General features: G+C 42.7%; 1 protein-coding gene across 2 annotated transcripts in view; it reads right to left on the reverse strand.

Moving 5' to 3' along the window:
- SRFBP1 (serum response factor binding protein 1) overlaps positions 1-26,410 on the reverse strand; it is a 158,155-nt gene that overhangs the window by 4,190 nt on the left and 127,555 nt on the right. For both annotated transcript variants that reach the window (XM_019478200.2, XM_006270178.4), the window contains 3 exons: positions 4,119-4,200; positions 1,577-2,321; positions 885-922 (listed from right to left, as the gene is read on the reverse strand). In XM_019478200.2, coding sequence (XP_019333745.1) covers positions 885-922; positions 1,577-2,321; positions 4,119-4,200 — 865 coding nt within the window. The remainder of the gene's footprint in view (positions 1-884; positions 923-1,576; positions 2,322-4,118; positions 4,201-26,410) is intronic.

The raw sequence follows: 26,410 nt of genomic DNA on the forward strand, positions 1-26,410 counted from the left end.
AAAACCTAATTTGGTGCAGAAAAAGAAACATAAAGCAAAAATTACCAAAACCACAATCATGTTAAAATACTGAAATGACTAAATAAATAAATCAATAAATCAACCCTTCTGTTCTTCCACTGGAATGAACCAATGGTTAAGATTAATGGTCACTGGGGGTTCCAGTACTCTTCAAAGAGTAGGAGTTTGCACTTGAACTATCTCAGCAATGTTCAGGTGCCTAGCAGCATGGTCTCTGCAGGGCTCCGACAGCTCACCACAGCTTGGGCCAGAGCGCTAGCATTCTCCTTCCCTTCCCCTTGGCTTGTGTTGGAAACAGGGCTTTTCCCCAGCACAAATGTAACACCTGTCCATAGTCTGAGACAGGAACTTTTACCCTGAGCAGTCTTACTGAAGTAGAGTCATGCAGTAAACTACTCAACACAGAGGAATGTAGAGTGCAGGACTATATGGCTCTTGCATAGAAAAATATTGTTTTCCAGACCATTATGAGTTAATAGCACACATTATGTATATCTACAAGAACATGTGCTTCTGAGTTAAAGTGCAATCATTTGACGTTTGATCGTTTAGGCAAAAACATCTTTGAATAGAAGACATTGCACTGATAAACAAAAAGCAAAACCAGCCTAATGGGGCTTCCATGGTTCCCTGCTTTACCTGTTGCAGGCTGGGGTGTTATGTCTGTGTTGTGTCAGGGTTGATGGCAGTTATGTAGAGTGTAGATTATAGATTGTATAGGATAGTTTGGATAGGGACGATCCTGCCTCAGGCAGGGGGTTGGACTAGATGACAGCCCTGCTTTTTTTTATGATACTCTAAGTCTACCTCAAAAGGATTTTTTAAATTTTATTTTTGGTTTCTATGATATTACCAATACATACCTGTTCTTCTGTTTTTGGGAAGCTGTTCCTTTACATTTCTGAAAATAAAATAAAAGTGTAAGGAACATGGAAAAAAAAAAAAGATTAAACTAAAAATCATTTGTCCCCAAAATGGACAGCAGCAGATGGAAGCTCGATGCATTTGTTGCCTTCAGTGTGCAGAGTTTGGGGAAGGTAAGACTTTGCTTCCCTCTCCTCCTCTCCACAATAGTGATCAGTGTACCTCCCCAACTCCTGCACTGCTATGGGTGCCGTATGAGCTTGCTACATCTTTGCTATATAGCACTATTGTTAACCAATAGCAGAAACTGTTTAAAGTGTAACAGAGATATTTATTAAACGACTACAAGAACTTAGTATAAATTAAGTTGTATAAATGTGATTTTTATTGGTGACTTGTACTGAGTTACACAGTTTTGTGAAGATCTAAACCAGATCATTAATTTAAAACTTTAATGAGTGCTGACAAACTAGTGCCGTTTCTAGAACAGGGATGAATTTGAAAAAAAGGGCATAAGGGTCAAGGAAGTATGGAAAAAGGCCAGAATACTATGACTAGACGTATACAGATTGATTGATTAATTGAAAGTCTGCATATTTGATGAGCAATATTAAAAGTCATAACCATTTCTATTACTATAACAGAATGGGAGGGGAGGTGAAGTGAGGTGGGGCACAGCAGGGCAGCTTACCTCCTCATATTTTTGGATTTCTGTTGAGAGCTGGACAAAGAAGAGCAAAATACAGATTCTAGCTTCCTTGCTTTAGCACTTGGGTTGTTTCCTTCTGTGTTCACATCCTTTCTTGTCACAAATTCCGAGTCCTTTTCTGCTTTTAGTAACATTTTTGGGGGTATTTTCTTTGCTGAAGAATGGTTAGAGTCTGCCACTCTCCTCCTTTTTTTCTGCTTTACTTTGCTGATAAAGAAATCATCACTGCTATCGTTATCTTCAGAATCTGACGACTGGTTATAAAACCTCTCTTCAGTGCTGTCATCAAAGTATTCCTTATGTTTGTCATTTTCTTCAATATCACTAACATCGCTATCTGACTCTTTAGTAGCAATAACCTTGTTCACACCTGTAAGTTTCTTTTTTTTGGGCCTGTCAATTCTTTTTTCTGTTTCAGCCTGAACGACTGCCTGCGTTTCCAAAGCTGGGAATGGAAGATCATCTGGATTGCATGTTCTCTCAGCGTCCAAAGTCTCCTGATTGGACTTTTTCTCACCGATTTCTTTACCCTGTATGTTTGTATCTGTTTTCACATTCGCCTTCGTTTTGTTTCCGCCCTCTTTCTGTTTTTGAACTAATTCAAAATTTTGGTCTTCTGTATTGCTATTAGAATGTTTCACCAATTTAAGTTGTTCTGATTTACACTCCTCTGAAGAATGAGCTTTGGCTGCTGTCTGTCTTGCAGCTTTAAAGGCTTTTACAGCAGCTAGAAAAAAAAAAAAGCAAAAAAAATAAACAGGAGGTTCTTTGATAACAACACATGTCAAGACAAACATTAATTGAAATAATGTAAAAAAACTGAAAATTTGCAAGGTAAATAATTTAACAAATAGGATTTTCAGTGTCTGTATTTGATTATATATTGTGTAACATTAGGGGCTAAAAATGGTTTAAATAGAGGCATCAAACTCACCTCCTGCCCTCAGCCAGATCCAGACCACAGGGCTCTTTGTGGGCCAGATCCAGCTTGAGGCACGAAGTGACTTTGGCAGTGGCAGCAGCTCCAGCTCCTGCCACATGCCCATGCCCCATGTTGCAGCAACAGCTCTACCTCCAGCACAGGGGACACAGTGGCAACAGCTGTGGCTTTGGCATGTGGCAGTGGTGGTGGGCCTGGTGGCTGAGAAGGCAGGGCCATGGTGGTGGCAACGGGCAAAACTGCTAGGGCTGTATCAGCTCTCATTCACCTTGTAACTACCTGCCAGGTCCACTAGGGCCCAAGGTCCTCAGATTCTGTGGCAGGCTACTCCCCTTAGCCATACACCCACAACTTTCATTTGCCCACTGGTAGCTCAGGAGGCCAGACAGAGCAGGTCCATGGGCCAAATTGTTTGATACCTTTGGTTTAGAGTACAGTATCAGTATTAATAAGAAATGTGGAAAACAAATCACAATGGGGAAGAGGCCAACTTATTGAAACACCTAGTCTAAAATCAAATATAAGCTTATCAGCAGATGTGCAGTTTACAATTTGATGTAAGGAGATATTTGGGGTATGAAAACTGAGCACTAATAATATACAAATATATAATTATAATGGGTATCTAACCCTGTCTTAAATAAGATTATTTTCATCATAAGCTATTTCTCTCACATAGTCATCTTTTCTAAATCTTTCACTTTTTGTTCTCCTTCTACCTCTGTGATTTTTTTTTTTTAATTTTAAGGATATTTATTAAAAAAAAAAGTAAACTGCAGTGGAACTACAATCTTCTCCACAGTAACAACCCACATGCCTCATGCCTCAAACTCTTTTTAAGGGAATCAGCACTACAGGCAGGATGGGAGAGTGCAGTCTCTAACCTCATTCATTCCTAAACTTCTATATTGAAACTCAAAAGGTACGCATTCATGCTAGTTGTGACAGTTAGTCGGTCATTAGGATCCAACAGCATTTTTTAAAATTTAACATTAGTCATGCTATTCCATATTTTATGCAGCAGGGGCGTCAAACTTGCCTGGTCCCTCAGAGCAGTTCCGGATCAAAGTGCTCCTTGCAGGCTGGATGTGCAATGGAAAGAGCCTTGCAGGCCAGACCCAGACCTCCCGCTGGCAGTGGGGTGAGTGGTGACAGCATCAGCTGTCATGGGTGCCCAACTTGCTTAGTCTCCTCAGAGAACAGTGGGGATTAATGGGATAGGATTTTCAAAGGAGCGTAAGGGAAGTCAGGTTTTCTGAAAAATCTCTGTTTTTTTATCCTATATGTACAGTAGTGTTAATGCAGAAGAAACTTATGGATTTTACGAATTATAATTGCAGTTCTGCTAGTGACTATGCCATTGACAGTTTTAGAAACTACTGAGTAGCTAGGAAAGAATAAAGGGCTGATGTAATCTTAGCTAACTGGATTGGGTCTGATAACACAGGTGGAAAACATTGCACGTATCTGTATGTAGATATTATGCTTGGACCTACAGTAAAAGCAAATTAATCAAGATAATGTGTAAGCAAACAAGTACATTTATATGCGCATTTGAACAGGGTTAAGCTGTTTATTTCATACCTTTAATATCAGCAATTTTTGTCTTTAAGAGTGGGTGTGCTGCTAGCCTAGCAATTGCTCGGTCAACTGCAGTACAGTTGGGCTGTAAAAAAAACGGTTGAAATTAATTAGATTTACTGAAAATAAAACAAAACAAAACAAAAATGTGGATATATGGTGGTAGAGTAGATTGGTATGATTCATGTCATAAGGCATACTAGGGAAATTCTGTACCTCTCAGCCCATCAAAAAAACGGAGAGAGAAATTAAGGATGTTATCAGGTTTGTACATCTCTTTTATTGTAAACTACTCTCTCAGGTCATTCCAAGGCATGTGGAAGAATCTAACTGGAGAATAATTTATAAAAGCATCACAAACATGCACTTCTGCAATTACACAAATAATAAATACAGATAACACTGTGATTTTTATGTTCAAGAATGTTGGCTAAATATCATCCAGACACAGTATACTGTAAGTTTACACTCATTACATATTTGCTATGAGTCCAGCTCATTTGCTACTGGTCCACAGTAAGTTCAAGAAAAGGAAGAAAAAACTATATACTCCATGCCAGTTTTATTTTCAGTATTTTACATTATAATACTGCTGATCTTCCTTTTTGGCTAAACTTTGAAACTGCTATGAATTCTTTCCAATACGGGCCGCAACTTGCTAAGCATTTTTCAAATGTAAGATGAGTCTTTGTCCCCAAGAGCTTTTTCTGTTCTAAAAGACAAAGGGGTAGGGAAAGGGATACATTATATAATGAAGAAGACTCAAATTAGCCAATGGCTACACTTTATTAATACAGAGTTTTCAATATAAAATGTACTTAAGTAAATAGGTAATGAGGAGGCTGGGATAAACAGAATAATCATCACGTAAGGTAGTCTTCAGAAGACATTTCAACGTTAAGGGTGTTGCAAAGTTGCAGACCAGCTGAAAGGGGCGTTCCACTGGGGGTGGGTGATTTGAATTGAAATGTTTGTGAGAAAAGCAGCTTGAATTAGGCATCAAATTGACATAACTTAGGGAGTAAAGTTGGTGAGTGAAGATGCTTAAAGAGTAGATTATTGGGGTGGGGGAAGAAACAGGGTTTAAATGGGATAGAAGTTTAAAGTTGATGCAGTAGAGCAGGGAAAATCAGCAGAAAGATTCAAAGAAGAGGCTGATATGGACAAAACGATGAGAAAAAATGAGACTGGTGACTAAATGTGTGTGTGAAGACAGAGACAGGCAGCAGTATGGATATAATGGGAGTAAGAGAAGAGATTAACATTAAACAGGGAAAAAACTATTATAGAGGCTATTTATTCCTTCTTCCCTTGTGATGTCTCTTTTTATATGCTAGAAGACAACATATTTTTAGAAGGGGTATACTTTTTCAGTAAAATGGTCAACATTTCTTAAGAAAGTTCCTAATGAAGAAAATAAAACCTGGTTAAAATTTTTACAATGAATTCCTTTGTTGTTGGTGGTAGTTATTTCTTTCATTGGGAAAGTTTCTCAGAGAAGAAATTGGGAAGGTAGGTAAGAAAGAAACCAACCCCCCGCAGAATAGTCAATAATTCATGTGTTAAAACACCTAGGATGCGGGAGTCCTAGATGGGTCCTTGATAAATTAAGGGGGGAGAGAGACTGACTATGTATCTTGTTTAAGCTGATCCACATTGTATAAATAATTAAATAACTGTTGGGCCAGAGATTAATGCTATAGATCAGGAGTTATGGCAAGCCCATGAAGGAGACCCAGCCTCAAGTCCATGGTCTCAACGGGGCAGTCACTACATCCCAACCACGTGCCGTAACCACCAGACTAGTGGCTGTAGTGAGATGAGCCTCTCTGAATTACATAGTATTGAACATTTCATAAAACGGACATATTACTATTACAAGACCCAGGCAAAAATTACTAAATAAGACAAGTTCAACCAAACAGTTGAAGACCATTCAGTTTACAAAAGGTATTTGTAAGCATCCCCAAAATATTATTATATTTAATGTTTGAGGAGGCGATATTCTGGGAGTGATTATATTTTGCCTCCTTCCTTCTTTCTTGATATTACAGGAATGTTTTCTCATGTTGAGAAGACCTAAAAAACTGTTTTTCCTCTAGACTGTCTACAGTGCCTTGAACGCTGGCCAGAGGAGATGTACATATTCTATTTCCAAGGGCCTCAAGCTGGATCACTCCCAGAATGTGTTGGCTTAGAGAGCTTAAAGACTGAACCTGGTCCCCATGCGACAATAGAGCCTGCTGCCACCAAACTGTGCGACAGCTGGGTTCATATGTCTGAAGATCAAAAGGTATTTTCTTTGGAGGTTTTTCTATAGCTGGAAAATATATTTTTGAACATAATTAATATACTTTTCCCCTCAGCCACTTCCTGTGGGTTTTGAAAACGTATACCATAAAGTTCAGAAAGCAGCAACAGCTTCTGTTCAACATCTGGTGTCCTTTAATTCAAGTATTTATGGAAAGGATTTAAGCTTATATATGCCAGTTAGTATAGGATAGTCACTTTTCACCCCTATATTAAAATACCCCACAAACAATCTCCATTAGTAGACAGTAACCATAAATATACAATGTGACATTCATATCCTTAAAAACTTCCTATTTTTCTATTTGTTTGGCATATCCAAACTTACAGGGGAAAAAAAGCCAAATAAAAACAAATTAAACTTAGTGTTTCCAGTATATAAAATGCTTGCAAAAAAAATATAAAAGGAAAAAAAATGTTAAGTGAATCCACAGCCTGAAAAAAAAGATACCAATGCAGGCATTAGAACTGTAAATATTTATTTTCATGAGGCCATGCTACTCCTATTGCCACTTTGCACTAATATAGGGCCTTTCATACAAAAAGTGTGCAGTTCTTTCAAAGGCAGACATTTTACAGATTGAAGATATACTTTATCCATGTGATGTGCCTGGAAGTTAGAAATCTAGAAAGTCTGGTTTGCAACAATAAAATCCAGGTTTCCTGATTTTCTGGCAGGAAACTAATTATTACAAACCTAATATTTAACTAGATATATAGAAATGCTTTGTTAAATTGTAAAGTTTTAAATATCATCGAGTGCCTCCAGGCTGGCAGATGCAGGGGCACCACTTATGTGATTGGTAGTACAATCCACCATCCTTCAATCAAGCAGACTTATCTCACAGCAGACCGGATAGTAGTTTTATTGCCTCAGGTACCCACCGCAGCTCTATTGTGTTTGCAGTTAGACCAAACAATTATTTGTTGCTATTTTGTCACATCTTAGGAGCTGCCATTCGCAGACCAGAACCTGTTTGTGCTAGGCATTAGATGAAGACAGAACAAAGCATGGCCTTTCTCATGGCAGACAGGGAGCATCCAAAGGTAGAAGTGAACAAACGGATTGTCAGGATGAAGGCCTGGTGCTACCACTTAAATGTTACCCCAGATTAACTTCTCAGGCTCACTTCTTAGCCAGCTTGAGCTCCCCAAACATCCCATACTCTTCAACACAAATAGACCACAGATCCCACCAATCCTGCCCTTTAGACTCTACCCAAACCAACCTTCCTTTTTCCTCTTCCAGCTACTTAATTCATTCTGCACTGCCCAACAACTACTACAGTAGAGTCTTCCTTACTTACCTTTGGCTTTTTTTTTTCCCTTTGTTTTTTCCCCCTCCCTTCCATGCTCTACCTTTTGTTTTCCTAATTTCCACCTGGTTACACTCTCAATGACATCCTGTCACACATTTAGCTTCTTTCATTCCTTGGAGTCTCAGAACAGCAGAAAATCTCTATTCCTGAAAGGTAATTGTGCTTGAAAGCTTGCAAAGAACTTTTTCCCAACTACTCAGTTGGTCTAATAAAAGACATCATATCTACCCAAAGAACCTTGCCTGCCAACAAATCTCAGCAATTCCAGACAACCTTTGCCACCCACCCATCTCTGTAGCCTCCCTAAACACTTTCTTATCAATAGATGCCAAATATGTAGTCCTGAATCCTTCCAATACCACTACAAACTATGTTGGGTATGTTTATAATTGCACTCAAATTAACTTTATAGGTTCAAGGTGGCTTATAGCAATGGACACCTTTCAACATAGTAAATCAAATAAATGCTGCATTTCTTGAATATAAGATGAAGTTCCCCTCTACACCCCAAATCAACATGAGGGAAAAAAGCCCCTCGTCTTACATTTGCATACATTAAACCACATTAAATACATTGCCTATCTTTGACTGCTGCTAAAAGCAGCATATATACTCAGTACAGGCAGCCCTCAGATTTACGACACAACTGGTTCAGTCAGTCTCAGGCCAGTCAGTCTCACCTCCATCCTAGGCAAAGTCTTTGAAACAATTATCAAGGCTCACATTTGCGAGAGCCCGGCAGGAAAAATTATGCTGAGGGGAAACCAGCATGGGTTCGTAGCAGGTAGATCATGCCTGACTAATCTAGTCTCTTTTTATGATCAGGTTACAAAACACCTGGACGCAGGAGTAGGGGTTGACGTCATTTACTTAGACTTCAGGAAGGCCTTCGATATGGTATCCCACCCCATACTGGTGAACAAGTTAAGAGGCTGTGACTTGGATGACTACACAGTCCGGTGGGTGGCGAGTTGGCTAGAGGGTCATACCCAGAGAGTCGTAGTGGATGGGTCGGTATCGACCTGGAAGGGTGTGGGTAGTGGGGTCCCACAGGGCTCAGTCCTTGGACCGATACTCTTCAATGTCTTCATCAGCAACTTGGACGAGGGAGTGAAGTGTACTCTGTCCAAGTTTGCGGATGACACAAAACTGTGGGGAGAAGTGGACACACCAGAGGGCAGGGAACAACTACAAGCAGACCGGGACAGGTTGGACATATGGGCAGAAAACAACAGAATGCAATTCAACAAGGAGAAATGCAAAGCGCTGCACCTAGGGAGGAAAAATATCCAGCATACCTACTGCCTAGGAAATGACCTGCTTGGAGGCACGGAAGCGGAAAGGAATCTTGGAGTCCTAATGGACTCCAAGATGAACATGAGTTGGCAGTGTGATGAAGTTATCAGAAAAGCTAATGGCACTTTATCGTGCATCAGCAGATGCATGATGAACAGAACCAAGGAGGTGATACTTCCCCTCTATCGGGCGCTGGTCAGACTGCAGTTGGAGTACTGCATGCAATTCTGGGCACCGCACTTCAAGAGGGATGTGGATAACCTGGAGAGGGTCCAGAGAAGGGCCACTCGTATGGTTAAGGGCTTGCAGGCCAAGCCCTACGAGGAGAGACTAGGGCACCCGGACCTCTTCAGCCTCCACAAGAGAAGGTTGCGGGGCGACCTTGTGGCTGCCTATAAGTTTATCATGGGGGCACAGAAGGGAATTGGTGAGGCTTTATTCACCAAGGCGCCCCTGGGGGGTTACAAAAAATAATGGCCATAAGCTAGCAGAGAGCAGATTTAGACTGGACATTAGGAAGAACTTCTTCAGAATTCGAGTGGCCAAGATCTGGAATGGGCTCCCAAGGGAGGTGGTGCTCTCCCCTACCCTGGGGGTCTTCAAGAGGAGGTTAGATAGGCATCTAGCTGGGGTCATGTAAACCCAGCACTCTTTCCTGCCTATGCAGGGGGTCGGACTCGATGATCTATTGAGGTCCCTTCTGACCCTAACATCTATGAATCTATGGTTCCTGAAAACCGCATCTTAAGTTGAAACATCTTCACTTGGAACTAATTTTCCCATAGGAACAATGTTATAAATGGGGATTGGTTCCTTTACAATGCTAGATATAGCTGCATGTAGCTGTTAAGTCTGTTGCGGTGGAAGGGAAGGGGTGTGGGGAAGCAGATCAAGGCCCCCTGCAGTGAGGAAGGGGCTGAGGCAAGTTGCTTATCTAGCAGCTCCCACTGCTCATCCAAGAGAGGGGGGGGGTGGGGGAGGGGGGGGCGCTGTGCCCCCGGATTTGTGCAGGGTGGGGCAGGCAGGGCCGGGGCTGCCCTGGGAGTGAGGGCTATGCCCTTCTGCTGCTCTCCCAGCTGGAGTGGGCTGGACGCAGGACAGGACCACCGCACTGCCTCCGGACGAGCAACGTGCAGCAGCTGGAGCGCCCCCCCACCCCCGGCCGAGCCACAGCTCCATCCTGTGCCCACCCTGCCCCAGCTGGGTAAGTGGCAGGAGGGCATGGGGAAGAGGGCGTGTGCCCCTGGATCAGGGCAGGTGGTGGGGTGGGCACTGGAGCAGAGGCTATGGGCAGGCGGTAGCCCCCCCATAGGCCCCGCAGCCTGCCCAGAGCACAGCCCGGTGCAGTCCTGGTCCGGTCTGCCCTGATCCAGGGGCACTCGCTTCCCCCATGCCCTGCCACCGCTTGCCCATAGTATGAACATGAGCTGTCAGTGCGATGCTGTAGCCAGCAGGGCAAACAATACTCTGGCATGCATCAACCAAGGCATCTCAAGCAAAACCAAGGAAGTGATTCTCCCGCTTTACTCAGCATTGGTGAAACTGCAGCTGGAGTACTGCATCCAGTTCTGGGTACCGCACTTCAACAAAGACATGGAAAAGCTTGAGAGAGGCCAGAGAAGAGTCACCCGTATGATCAGACACTTGCAAGGCAAGTCATACGAGGAAAGGCTGAGGGATTTGGGTCTCCTTAGCCTAAAAAAGAGAAGGTTGAGAGGGGACTTTGTCAGGGGACTACATCACAAGGTTGGCAAACAAGTGTTGACCAGGGCCCCCTTGGGGAAAACCATGAGTAATGGCCACAAATTCCTGGAAGACCGTTTCAGGCTTAACACTAGGAAAAACTTCAATTACAGTGTCCAGACTGTGGAATAAACTCCCTCCAGAGGTGGTGCCAATCACCTACCCTGGAAATCTTAAAGAGGAGACTGGATGGTTACAGTTGTCTTTCCTGCCTAGCACAGGGGTGATGGACCTGATAATCTTGTGAGGTCCCTTTCAGCCCCTTACAATCTATGAATTTATAAAAACTTGCCTCATACTGATAGAGAGCTTTTATATATTTAAGATGCAGGCCAGACCTAAAGAATTAAAGACCTAATTAAAAGGCCAGACCTAAAAGCTATATGGCCTACAAGTTGCCAAATAGTTCTTAAGTTTCAGATTGGTGATTATGTTCCTTATGCTGAAATACCTGCAATAAGATTTTAGAGTGCAGGAATGTCATTTTCCACTCCTTTGTTGGAACTTTTTGGAAACATTACATTACCACATTTTTTCCTCAAGAAAGTGAATGTGGTAGGCCTTTTGTGGAGGGGGCGGGGGTTGAATTATGAAACGTGAGGTACTAAAACTATAGTAAAAGCAGGCTTTGTGCCACTTCCCCACACAGTTTGGGCAAGAAAACTCAGCATGACCACAACACCCCTGCTCATCAAGCTTCTTTTCCTTTGATGGGAAAACCTGCAATCATGTTAATTGGTATTCTGGGTTGCTTTTTTGTGTTTGATGTGGACAAATTCCCACTAGAGACTAGGTAGATGCTATACTCTTCCGATTTGACCTTACTGAGATGAAAACATAGAATTTACAGAAAATACTTAACTGCAATTAGAAGGGATACTAGCTATGACAGTCTGCAAAGTGCTTGAATTAAAAATACTGAAAGTAATTAGAAAAAGGATGCACATATAATGGAATAAGAAGAAAAAGGAGCATGAGATAATGGGGAATAGCTATAAAAATACAAAGACAAAACACACAAAGAAGGCCTTGGTTATAAAACTGGTATTAACTGAACATCCTGTAAACTTTCAGAGACTTTAAATTATTTCTATTGTTAAGGGGAAATAATTTAGAAATAAATATATATTATTAATACAATTACTTAATTATTTCACACCTGATTCAAAAGCATGGGCATTTATAGATATGTTCCAGCAGGCGGGAGGGGATGCTTTAATTAGTGTCCCCACACTGAAAAATGGCAGCAGGGTGCTTTGAACTAAAGCTCATCGAATAAGGTTTAGTTTAAAGCACCCCGCTGCCATTTTTCAGTGTGGGGATGCTGATACACATGACTCTGGAGGCTGCTGGAGCATGTTAATTTCTGTGCTCTGATGCGCTGGATTTACAGCATGTTGGAACAGCTTCGCTGCACGTCTATAGAAGCCCATAGTTTCATGATGGAAAAGGTGTAACAAACTGTAAAACAGATTTGTCAAATTTACTACAAGGTAACCAACCCACAATAAAAAGGGAATAAAGAAAGCCAGGGAACTGAGACCCAGAGCAGACAGTTGCTTTCAACTAAAAGTTGGATGACACATTAAGGGAATTAGCCAACCTCAACAAGCTCCAAAAGAGAGGCTTGAAACTAGTATGGTTACTACTGTTTGAAAAAAACGCACTTCCAGTTGCCACCCAAGTTTTTAAATAAATAAGAGAATGAGGGTAGAATAAATGATTCCCCTTTAAACCTCCAGTGTTATAAGCCAGGCTGGACAGGGAGTTCTCAAACAACATGCAGTTAGCTGTATCCTGAATGCATCACAATTCTCTAAAGTTGAACCTGCACCAAATGCCATGACCAAAAACACAGTGGAAGCAGATAGTAGAAACATATGAGCAGAGGTGGGTGGGGAGGGGACAGAAGTGACTTCTACATGAATAAAACCATGTGACAGACCAAGAAATGTGGCTGCTCAGTCAAAAAATATCAGTTAAAGAAGGCCTGAAACTAAAATTACATTGAGAAAAGCTTATTAGAAACTCAGGATGGTGATGACATTATAAACATAGGGATTTATGGGGATTTAACATCTGAAATGTTATTAGGCAATTATATGGCGAAGGTAGAAACACAAACCCAAAAATATCTTTCCTTAGGTACAGGCTGATAATAGCATACATTTTACCTATACACATACCCGCCCACCATGGAAAAATCAGTGCCTCCTTAACTAAAGCTCTAGGGGAAGACATGAGTTAATCCTCATGAAGTGCTATGGTGGTAAGGTCCAGCAGGGAGTCACAGGAGGACAAATGACCCAATGGGTATTGAGTACTATTACTAGTCATATAGAAGGGTCAATTTTAGATGCTGGAGATGCTATTGAAAATAAGACAAGATTTTTCTGGCATACTACACTTGGGTTTTGCCCACAATTGAAAACAGATTTTTCCCCCTAGCTATGCATATTTAAGCATTTTTCTGAAAGAGACAGTGGAAATGGAAATTCAGTTCAGCAAAAAATAAAAAACAAAAAACCAAACCCAAAACAAAAAAACAACCCAAAACTATGAAGTATCTGAAATAAACATGCAGATTAACAACTCTTTGGCACTGAAAAGTAGATTTTCCACCACTGAGCCTACAGAGGCAATACAGACATTCAGAGCTCTTGGTCTGAAATGATTAACATATGCCACATATGCTTGAAGACTGTCAAGGTTTCCATATATATTAGTAACAAAGGAGATGAAAATATGAGACATTCTTGCACTCTAAAATCCTACTATAAGTATCTCAGCATGGGGACCACAATCATCAATTTATACTGGAGGAGATCTATTTGGCACCTTCTAGACTACAGCAGTATTATTCTCTGGGTCTGGTCTACACATTATACATATATTTTTATATATTACCTTTACATTTCAGTAAGGGAAATTTCATAGATTTTATAGACATTAGGGCTGGAAGGGACCTTGGAAGATCATTGAGTCCAGCCCCCTGCCCGAGCGGGGGCAGGAAGTCAGCTGGGGTCATAGCAAGATAAGCATCCAAATTTCTCTTGAAGGTGTTCAATGTAGGTGCTTGAACCACCTCGGATAGGAGGCTATTCCAGACCTTGGGGCTCGGACAGTAAAGAAATTCCTCCTTATGTCCAGCCTGAAACGGTCTTGCAGTACTTTGTAACCGTTTGACCTCGTCATCCCTTGGGGCGCACTGGTGAACAAACGTTTCCCCAGATACTGGTGGTCACCCCTGATAAACTTATAGGTGGTCATCAGATCATCCCTGAGCCTGCGCTTTTCCAGGCCAAAGAGCCCCATAGCTCTCAGCCTGTCATCGTAAAGTCTGTTTTCCTGACCTCTGATCATGCACGTGGCTCTTCTCTGGACTCTCTCAAGCTTCTCCACATCCTTTTTGAATTGTGGGGCCCAAAACTGACTGCAGTACTCCAGCTGCGGCCTCACCAAGGCCAAGTACAAGGGGAGAATGACGTCCTGGAATTTGCTTGAGAAGCATCTATGGATGCAAGCCAGTGTTTTGCTTGCTTTACTAGCCACAGCATCACATTGAAGGCTTATGTTCATCTTGTGGTCCCTGATGACCCCCAAGTCTCTTTCTTCTGTAGTGCTAGCCAGCGCTGAGTGATAGCCACTGCTGAGCCTATAAGGATGCTGCAGATTTTTCCTCCCAAGGTGGAGAACCTTGTGTTTTTCGGTGTTAAACACCATCAGGTTCTCATCCATACATTTGCTGAGCCTGTTCAAGTCAGCCTGGATCACCCTCCTGTCTTCAGGTGTGGATGCTTTGCCCCAGAGTTTGGTGTCATCAGCAAAACTGGCCAGTCCACTTCTGACTCCAATGTCCACATCATTAATGAAGATGTTGAACAATATGGGTCCAAGGACAGAGCCTTGCGGGACTCCACCGGCCACAGGGCACCACGGAGATTGACTTCCATCAACCACCACACTCTGGGTCTGACCATGGAGCCAATTTCCCAGCCAGTGGATCATGGTGGACCCAAGGCCACAGTTTGCCAGTTTTGCCAAGTGATCATGGGATACCATATGGAAGGCTTTTTTGAAGTCAAGATATATGACATCAATCTCTTTTCCCTTGTCCAGTTGATAGGTCACCTGGTCGTAAAAGGAAATGAGAAAGGTCAAACAAGACCTACCCACAACAAACCCATGCTGGCTATCCCTCAGGATGTTGGTGTCGGCCAGTCCATTAAGGATGACCTCTTTAATAAACTTTTCTAAGACCTTTCCTGGGATACAGGTCAGGCTGATGGGCTTGTAGTTTGCTGGATCCCCTTCCCTCCCTTTCTTGAAGATAGGCACCACGCTGGCCTTCTTCCAGTCTTTGGGTACTACACCAGAGCACCAGGAGTTCTCAAAGATCCATGCCAGGGGCTGGGCTATGATGCTCACCAGCTCCTTGAGTACCCTGGGGTGTAGATTGTCAGGGCCAGCTGACTTAAAGGTATCCAGCCTCTCAAGGTGTTCCTTCACAAGGTCAGCACTGATGGAGGGCAGGGGAATCTCTCTCACCTGGACCTCCCTGTCCCATAGTGGGCATGGGTGTCCCATGGGACTGATGAAAGACCGACACAAACCCATTTAATAGGTTGTTTTTTTCCTGGGCATCAGTTGTCAGATGTCCCATCTGGTTTAGCAGGGGTCCAATCTTGCCCTTGCTTTTCCTCCAGCTCCCCACATATCTGAAAAAGGACTTTTTATTGTCCTTGATACTCAAAGTTAGCTAGAGTTCAGTTGCAGCCTTGGCTTTCCTGGTTTGCTCCCTACAGGACTGGACCAGTGCAGAATATTCCTCCTTGGAGGTGAATCCCGTTCTCCATCCTTTGTAGGCCTTACTTTTTAGCCTCAGGAGGTCTGCTAGGTCCCTATAGAGCCAGGGGGGCTGCTGTGCCCTCTTGCTGCCTTTCCTCTGAGATGGAATAGAATTAGCTTGTGCATTGCGGATCACTCCCTTGAGGAGCAACCACTCTTCCTGAACTCCCCTCACCCTGGGGTCATGGTCCCTTAGGGTCTCACTGACAAGCCTCCTGAGCTTGTCAAAGTCAGCTTTCCTGAAGTCAAGGACTTCAGTGTTGCTGACTGACTTGCCAGCTTTATGGCAAATGGTGAAGGTGATCAGCTTGTAGTCGCTGTCACCCAGCTTCCCATCGATCACTAGGTTGCCGATTAGGTCATCCCCAGTTTCCAGTACCAGGTCGAGCAGCACTTTACCTCTCGTTGGCCCATAGACTTCTTGAGTCAGGTAGAGGTCATCCAGGCATGATAGGAAGCTTTGCGACCGCTCGGATTTTGCTGAGTGATCCTCCCACGAGATGTCTGGGTAGTTGAAGTCAACCATGACAACCATGGTCCTGGAGCATGCAGCCTCAGCCAGTTCCTGGGTGAACTCCTAGTCAAGCTCTTGAATTTGGGTGGGAGGTCTGTAGTAGACTTCCACCGTTGTGATCCCTGTGCCGTGTTCCCCACGGATTTTAACCCAGAGGGTCTCCAGTCGTCCACCCTGGTTGCCAATATCAGCTTGCAGGGATGTGTAGCTTTCCTTAATATAGAGAGCTACACCCCTGCCCCTTTTATCTATTTGATCTCTCCTGTACAGGGTATAGCTGTCTATACCCGTGGTCCAGTCATGGGTGGAGTTCCAGCAGGTCTCCATTATCTCTATGACGTCATAATTATTTGTGTTAAGCAGGAGGACGAGTTCCTCCTGCTTATTCCCCAAGCTCCTGGCATTTGTGTACAGACAGGCAAGTGTCCCCTTGGGGGCTCTTGCCTTGCCCACAGATTGTACCAGGGCTGGGGCAGGGGTGAGCTCCCTTAAGTGTCTTGGCCTGCTGGCTTTGCAAGGGTTGCTCAGCGGGCCAGCTGTGGTGGTAGTCCCCCTGTCCCCCAGTGGGCTCAGTTTAAAGCCTGGTGGAGCAGGTCAGCCAGTCTGACTGAGAAGAGCCTCCTCCCCAGGGGAGAGAGGTGGAGGCCATCTCTTCCCAGCAGTTCACTGCTTCTCACCAAAGAGCGGGCTGTGGTCATGGAAGCCAAAGCCTTCCCCATGATACGAGCGTTGAAGTCTTTGGTTAACTACCTGGATCCTCCTCTCCCTCAGCCCATACCCTGAGACTGGGAGGATCGAAGAAAACACCACCTGTGGCCCCGGACCCTTAAGCCCCGCTCCCAAATCCCTATAGCGCCTCATGACCCGGCTGGGAGCGCTCCCAATCACTCTCAACTGTGAAGACTACATCAATAAGGCCCATACTGACTCCTATAAAGAACTTGTGGTAGATTCCATGCCAATATTCACCCATGAACTGAACCCCCGCCCCCCGGCAATCCTTTCCATCCTAACTGCACAAAAAACTGTGCGCACTTATCTCCCATGTCAATAACTTTTTATATCAGTGGTTCCCAAATTCTGACAGATTGCATACCACCAATTTAAAATGATACAGCTTTAAGTACCACCAGCAAATGTTTCATACACATAGGTAACAGACTACATATTAAAACAACCTTTAGTAATCATCAAACATTGTTTTATTAGTTACATATAAAACAATTGTAAATCAGAAAGAAGACAGTGTAAACTTACCTGGCCAGAGATGCTTTTGGGGATGTCTTTAGTGGGAGGGGTGAGCTTGCTTGACAGAGCACAGTATCCACATCTGGTGGGGGGCTGTGAGTGTGTGTGTGGGGTTTGGAGCTGAGAGAAGGGGTGGGGTCCCTGCATGCCTTGCCAGGATGCAGGGAACTGCGGGTCAGGAATGAGAGGCAGCAACAAGGCTGAGGGGGCAGTGGTTTGGGAGTGACAGACATAGATACATACAGTGCCCAGCAAGTATGTCTGTGGAGAGGGAGGAAAGAGATGGGGGTGCAGAGCAAGGCCCCCATGGTGAGGGAGGGAGCAAGAGAGGGGCAGGGGCTGAGGTGAATGGGGCCCCAGGGCTGGGGTATGTGGGGGACAGAGCCACGGAAGGCTTGTCTAGGGGCGCTGGAGTGGGGGCGTGGCTCCCCACCACTTCACATACTCCCAACGGAGGCATGGGGGGCACGTGCCCCCCCCCCCAGATCTGTGCGCAGGGCAGAGGCAGGCTGCCTGCTGTGCACTGGGCTCCGTGCCCTGCTACCACTGCCTCGGGAGCTGCGCGTGATGCCATGTGCCTTCTGCCACTGGGCAGGCAGGGGACACGGAGCAGCCAGCATGCAGAAGGCACGTGGCATCGTGCATGGATCCCGAGGCAGAGCCCAGTGCACAGCAGGCAACTCACCTCCACCCTGCACACAAATCTGGGGGGCATGTGCCTCCCCATGCCTCCCCTGGGGTGTGCACAGCAGCAGGAGCCCCCTGCGCCTCTGGACAAGCTGCCCAGGGCTGTACCTGTGTCACATGGATAATACGTTTATCATGTGGACTGAACCTAAGAACAAATAAGAACCTAAGAACATAAATGCCATTTACTGGGTCAGACCATAAGCTCATCTTGTCTAGTATCTTGTGCCACACAGCGGCAGAAAGTGGATGCTGAAAAGGAGAGTGAACTGGGCAGGACCAGCATTTTTTCCACTGTTCCTCTCTCACCTGCAGTCTCCAGCATTTAAGGTCTAAGAAGTTTTGATCTGAGGCTGTACCCCTATCTCCTATGTTCAATAGCTTCTGATGCGCCCTTCCTCCAAGAATTTGTCCAATCCTTTTTGAATCTGGCTAAACTGTCAGCTTCCACAACATCCAGTGGCAATGAGTTCCACACTTGCTTTACACGCTATGTGAAAAAGAATTACTTTTTGTTAGTTTTAAATTGACAGGATGTGTCTACATGTGGTGCTTACTGTGAATTAGCCTCATAACACTGCACAGTAATGTCACAACAAAAACCATGCTAATAGCCTACTGCACTGTGTTATGAGGCTAATGCACAGTAAGCATCACTAAATAACTGTTTGCCAGCGCTACTGCACAATAACTCTAGGTACTGCACATTCAGTTAGTACTTTCTTAAGGAAGTACTAAACTAAATGTGCAGTATCTAAGGTGCATTAATGAACATGTAGATGCACCCACATTCTACTAGTTTCATTTTGTGACCTCTAGTTCTTGCACTGTGAGAGAGAGTAAATAATAAATCCCCATTTACTTTCTCTTCACCATGTAACATTTTATAAATGCTTATCATACCTCCCCCTTTCAAGTGTTTCTTTTCTAAGATGAACAGGCCTAGCCTCTTCAGTCTTTCCTCATATGGAAGCCCCTCCATACCACTAATCATCCTTGTTGCCCTTCTTTGTACCTTCTCTAGTTCTTTTATATCCTTTTTGAAATGTGAAGACCAGAAGTGGGCACAGTATTCAAAGTGTAGCTGCACCATGGATATATAAAAGAGTATAATGATGCTTTCAGTTTTGTTTACAATTCTCTTAATTATCTCTAACATTTTGGTTGCCTTTTTGGATGGGTGCCGAGCACTGAGCTGATGTTTTAATGAACTGTCCATGATGACTTCCAGATCTCTTTTCAGTGTGATAATAGCTAATGCAGAGTCCATCCTAGTGTAGGTATAGTTTGGGTTATTTTTGCCCATATGTATCGCTTTACATTTATCTACACTGAATTTCATCTGCCATTTTTTGCCCCTTTACTAATTGTGCCAGATACTTCCTCACAGTCCATCTTGGTATTTACCACTTTGAATAATTTTGTCTTCTGAAAACTTGGCTACCTTGCTACTTACTCCCTTTTCCAGATCATTTATGAATATGTTAAACAGCACTGGTCCCAACACAGATCCCTGGGGGACCCTGCTGTTTCCTTCTTTCCAACTTGAAAACTGACCGTTTACACTCTGCTTTCTGTCTTTGAGGCAATTTCTAATCCATAAACGGACACTCCCTGTAATCTCATGACTACTTAACTCAGTTAAAGCCTCTGATGGGGCGACCTTGTCAAAGGCTTTATGGAAGTCTAAAATACACTGTGTCAAAGGGATTGCCCCACTCCACCTGCTTAATGATATACTCAAAGAACTCTAGTAGGTTGTTGATTTCCCTTTAACAAAGCCATGTCGATTCCTCCCCAGCAAGTCATGTTCATCCATGTACTGAAAAATTCTGTTTTTGAAATGATTGTTTCTACTAGTTTTCCAAGGAACAGAAGTTAGGCTCATGGACCTGTGAACCTCCCGAGTTTCCCGTGTCCACTCTAGAGTATTTTTTTAAAATATGGGAGTAATAGTGGAAACCTTCCAGCCCTCTAATACTGAGGATACCCTCTAATATTGTTTTAAGTGATAGGTCACATATTACAGTTTAGCAGTTTCTGATCTGAGCTCCTTCAGGACCTTTTGGGTGAATGCCATCAGGTCCTGGTGATCTGCTACTGTTTCATTTATCAATTTTTTCCACAACATCATCTATTGAAACCTCAATTTGGGTCAGCTCCATTGACTAGTCCCTAGAGAGAAGTGGATCTGGTGAGGGAATCTCCCTAACATCTCCCATAGTTTCTCAGCAATGACTGTCATCCTTTAGCACCCCTTTTAAACTCTGATCATCCCAGAGGCCCAACTAATGCCCTGGCAGGTCTTTAGCATCTAATATACTTCAATAATTTTTTATCGTTACCATTTAATGTTTGTCCTCAAATTCTTTCTCTGCTTGTCTTATTATAGGGTTTTTTATTTTTATCCTTAGGATTTGACTTCCACTTTTTGAAAGAAACCTTTTTTGCTGGTATTGCTTCTACAGCTCTGTCATTAAACCATGCTGGTTTTCTTTTGGTCCACTTTTCAGTTTTCTTTTGATTTGAGGTATGCATTTGCTCTGTGTCTTCAATATGATGGTCCTTAGCAATTCCCATGCTATTTGCAAGTTCTTCACCTCTTTAGGGGCCACTTATCTTCTGTCTAACTATCTTCCTGGTTTTGATATAGTCACTCTTTTTAAAGTTAAAGGCTACCATAGTAGATTTTCTTCTAGTCTCCACTCCTACATGAATGTCAAACCTAAATGCATTGTGGTCACTACTGCAGAGCAATTGCAGAGTAACACTTACCTTTTGCACCAAATTCTGTGCACTACTTATAGGACTAGGTCAAGAATGGCCATTTCTCTAGTAGGTTCCAGGACTAATTGCTCCAGGAAGCAGTCTTTTATAATGTCAAGGAATTTGGTCTCTGCATCCCAGCCTGATGTTAGATTGACCCAGTCTATCTGTAGATAATTTAGTCATCTGGACTCTCCAGATGGGAGACAATTTTGTATAATTAGTACTATTTTTATCACTTTAAAAAACTGACCTACAAAGAGAGTGGAGCAGAGATGAGAATTATTATGTACTTTTTATTATTATATGATATATTAGAGAGGCAAAAGAAATACTCCTTTATTAAAAAAATAAAAATGCCCAAAAGCAACAGCAGCTGTTTTTCATTTTAGAAATATTAGGAATGTAAAATGCAGCCTTCCTTGATTTTGTAATATGACTCTGAGTCATGCTATGATGTACATGTGTACTGCAAACTTTCTTAGCCAGTAAATGAGGGGGGAGTGGATGCTGAATCTTTAATAGTTATTTCATTTATTACAATTGGTTATAAAGAAGCATGAAATTTAAACAAACCGTAATGAAAAGCAAAAAAGCCAACAGCAAGCCTCCAAATATGGTTTTCAATATACTGAGGAAAACTCACTTCTCTGCTCAGATAAATGTAATTTGATTGGTATTTGTGATGTGACAACTCTTCTAGTTCTCTAATGGTCCATAACATATCTTAGGAAAAAAAACAAAATACTCCCCCCAACCCTGAAATGACAAAAATTAATTTCCAATGTATAAAATAAGCAGGGGAAAAAACCCCAAACAAACAACCCTCCCTCCCCCACCCCCAAACCAGACATACCTCATTATCAGGGATCTGGGTTTTCCATTTCCCATGGATAAACAACTCCCCCCACCTAATTTCCCTTTTTAACTGTGAAAACGGTGGATTACTCATTTTAATGGAGAAATGTGGATTTTCCACCTTTGCAAAGAGCTCTCTGCAGGCTGGCAGAGTTCCAGCCAGCACAGGGTAAGGGGAGTGGAAGGAAGGTGGTCAGGCAGGGGGCACCATTTGCATATGTGCGCTCATACATGCACATGGCCACCAGGCAACCTGGAGAGCAGCTCCCTGCAGGTAAGTTGTCCGGGGGGGGGGAGAGTGGGGATTGAAGCCCCCATAGGAAGTGAGGATGTCGGGCAGGGCTGGGGCTGCTGCCCAGCCAGGTGGTGCGTGGGGTTTGGGGCTGACATGCGGGGCCGCAGGCCTGGGAGGCTTATCCACAGGGTGGGCAGGGGGGGGGATTGGCTTCCTGCCACTGCACACACTGCTGAGGGGAGTAGGGAGGCACAAACCCCCCAGATCTGTGCACAGGGTAGGTGCATGCTGCCCAGTGTGCTTGGGGCTCCCCGCCTTGCTGCCCTACCCCCGGGGCCTTTGCAGCCCAGTGGACAGGACCTGGCATAGCAGGGCAGAGAGGGGCCAGGTGGGGAAGCTTGTTGCCACTGCTGCAAGCACTGCTTTACTACAGTGAGGCAACCCCTGCCTCCTGGCAGCAGCGGGGCTGGTGGTGCTGAGTTGTGCCCTTTGCTGCTGCCAGGTGGGCAGGAGTAATCTTGTCAAGGCTGTGCGGGGCTCCAAGTGGTGGCATCGAGCTTCCCTGCTCAGCCCCACTTTGCCCTGCTGTGCTGGGTTTCACCCATTGGGCCGCAGAGGGCAGCAGGGCAGGGAGACCCGAGCTCACAGCGGACAGGCCCCCTTATGGGCTGCACTCCTGCCATACTGCCTGTGGGAGGGGGTGGGGGCTGGGCTCCAGGCTCTGATCTGCTGTGGCAGCCAGGACTTGGGCGCTGCTGCAGGGGGCTGCAGACCCAGGCCCCGGCTCTATAGGCCTGGCAGCCGGGGCTCCTTCCAGCAGGGCTGGGAGGGGTGGCAGGGGATGTGGGTGGGGAGTGAAGGGTACCAGTAGGGATGGGGGGGATTGTGGTTGGGGAACAAAGGGCACCAGCTGGGGTGGGGGGGCTGTAGGTGGGGAGTGAGGGGCCTGGACCTGCATCCTGGTGAGGTATGGAGATAGGGGAGGTCTGATTTTCCATGATAAAAAGCCCAAAATAAGATATCAAAATTTATAGGTACTTAGAATTTATTTTATTATAGTGACTGAGGCACTGGTAGGCTCTCAAATTGATTTACAACTGTAGATATATCAATAAAACATTGTGTTCATTTGATACCTATACATATATAGATATATATATATATAGTGGCATTTCATTTTAATCGTGGCGTTTGGGGTGTTTAATCAGAGAATCTGCAGGAGTTATCAGAGATCCAGTGATTTTTAAACAGAGAAAACCAGGATCCCTACTCATTATTCAGGTAGTTTAGAAGGTTTCTCTCCTATTCCCCTCCCCACCAAATGACCCCCCTCCTCAAACTCCCCACTTTTTTTTTTGCCTTTGTGGACCAGCTGAAAAAGCAATGAATTTCCCTCGCAAGTATGTAGCAAATGCAAATCTTAAGACTTGTCTCTTGTTGCATGGCTGAAAGCAGCCTCTTACTTTGTCAGGGCAAGGTGTATTTAGCCTCCTTTCAAACACTGCCCAGGACTATCCACTGTAGAGAATTTAGTATAGAGAAACAAGGAATGGATATAGAAACATACTATCATACATAACTGCCATTCCTATGGGTTATATGCATCCATTATTGCTATGAATTTACCTACATTCATACAACTTAAAGGAAGACAGGGATATAAAAGTTTAATCTATTTTTCTATTAGCTACATCACATGAAACCTCAATGGAGTTCTTTAAAAAAGTGTCTCTCTCAGTATTTTGGTTGCATAAATTTAGGCCAGTTTCATGCCTTCCCACATTCTAACAATATTTTTTCAAATCTGTAGGAAATTCTTCAAAAAATATTAAAAAAAAATATAAAAATAGTACATATCCAATGTAAACTTTTTCTTCCTAAAAACACTTCCAGCTAAAAAGACTAAATCTATTTTCCTAACAAATCTACAAGTTTCAATTCTGAGCACCAACCTATTTTAACACACTTTTGTTAAATCCTTGGCTTAAACATGTGAACAAAAATGTAAATGATTCAAACTCTCAAGCAACAATGGTATTTCTACTAAGCCAAACCAACTGAAGACAGCAAATAATTGAAATTAATGTAATACAATACAAGTCATGCTTAAATCACAAACTGAAATATGCAGCTTGTGTTAAAACAGAATTAGCTGTTATGTCTGCAGCTGATGCCTGTATACAAATATACACACACACACACGCACACTTTGTTTAAACTATTGAACTATTCTGGTTAGAGGTGTGACTTCATACTGATATAATTAAGTAGCATAGCTCCTCTGTATGGTCATAATTATACTGGTATAAAAAAGGTTACTAAAAAAAGGGACTGGAAACACCACACATTTTTTAGGTTTGATGACCCTATCAGACAACTCTGTTTTCAGTTGCTCATAGCTAACTTTGCCAAGCTATAACTGACATTTTCTAAGGGCCTGCCTTAGGCGGAACATTTTTGGAATTTGGTTCAATCACTTCTGAAAATGAGGCTAGAGAAAAACACGCTTTTAACATGATAAAAGCAATGTGTGGTGATGTACTACAGACACAACCATAGTAAAAGAATAACCATTTTAACTCTGTTTATAAAATGTAGTTAAGGAGGGTATAAACTCTAGTGAAAACCAGTCCTAAATACCGCTAAGTTCCAAGTTCAAATGATTAATTTTTGAAGTAATGAGACTGAGTCTTGAAGAATCAGTCCTGCAGACAGTTTTTACACCTGAATGCAACATTCTTCACATCATCAGTCGTCTTTGGAAAAACAGTAATCTTTGTTTGAAGTTAACATCTTCTGTCTGCCATGGAAAATTCTCAGGAAACTGTGGTTTAATATACACGGAGCCATTTACATTCCAAATAGATACAGAAAAAGGATACAATAAATCAACTGTATACTTTTGATTCCCTGGGTATCTTCAGTTATTTTAAATCTGTACTAAAAAAATAATGTATTTATTTAAAATCCTTTTTTTCTGAAGTAGAACTCTGATTAGGTAAGTGTCTTCAATATTTCACCTGTAAGCAACTTACAATTGAATTTTTCATTAAGAGGTTCTGACACTTTCTTACAGACAGATACTGCAGGATTTTAAATAAAAAATCACTATGACAAGAAAGTTATTTTATACTTTTAGCACATACAGACAGTATATACACGTATACAGGACACCTGAGTGACAGCTTAGATATGCTTTTATATGCCCCAAGCTGGTAGACTGATGTAAAAGGCAACCTATCAGTTTTGCAACAAGGAAGTAAATGTGATAATCATATATTGTTAGGATATGTGAATAATTATAGTACTTAAATAACCTGATGGCAGTATTCTAGTAGTTGCTATCACTATAAATGCAAAAAGGAGAGTAGCTACTAAGGCAGAGAAGGACAAAATGAGTTTCAGATAAAAAATACAATTTGAATCAAAATTCTGTACTGAATGTTCTCATAGGATATCCATTTAATTCAGCTGAACCTTTTCAGGCCAAATTTGGGCCATAAGTAGAGCAAAGAAAAAATAGTAGTAGTAGCAGTAGTAAGTTTTGGTAGGTCTCACAAAAACAACAGCTGTTTTTTGTCTGAAAATGTCCTGGCAGTGACATAAGGCAAAACACTCATCTTGCCAGACTTGCTTGATGATGACTGTTAGAATGCAATCACACTCTGACTCTGGTAATTTTTTAAAATGGCAAATTTTGGAAGCTAATGCTGACAATAATCAAGTATAGAAATACTGAAGTGTAAGCTAGAGACAATCATAATATATAAGAGACTAAATGATAGGCTATCACATCAACATTAAACCAAGAGGCAGAGAGAAGACTGCATACAGTAGTTATTTCCCTGTGGATTACAAAGTGCAAACATAATTTTTTCATAAGCAAAGAAAGTTAAAAATCCATGAGTAATTATCTTTTTATATTGCCATTAAAGAAAACTAACAAAACCAGACGTTTTATATCATTAACAGAAATCTGTCATTATAGAAAAGTTGTTTTTTTTGCTGTCAGCACAAAAATTGTAGTGATTCTGCTCCTTATCCAAAGCCCTTTTGTAGTCAATGAAAAAATTCCTATCGACTAGAGTGGGCTTTGCATTGCCTAACCATATGGAAACAAAAGGCATCTGCACTGTTTTAACTATACATATTTTCAATCATAAAATGCTTAGTTCAAACTAAGTTAAAATTATAAGGATATATTTAGGAACGTCATAAAAACTGAAAGGAACTCCACATGTGAGAAGACTAGTGAACTGTGCTTTTCCGATGAGAAATCTCAAATATTAATGCTCTCCTTGCCTCAGCAATGTCTTCTGTCATCCTCTTTCCTTTGCCTGTAGGATAGTTAAAATATGCATTGCCGAATACCAAATTTTAAATGATTTTATATGTAAGTCTATTTGACATTGTGTTTACTGTTACTAACCTTTACACAGTTTTCTGCAAGTGCTGTAATTAAATGCTCTGA

Source organism: Alligator mississippiensis, chromosome 3 (assembly GCF_030867095.1).
Source record: "Alligator mississippiensis isolate rAllMis1 chromosome 3, rAllMis1, whole genome shotgun sequence".
Lineage (NCBI taxonomy): Eukaryota > Metazoa > Chordata > Crocodylia > Alligatoridae > Alligator > Alligator mississippiensis.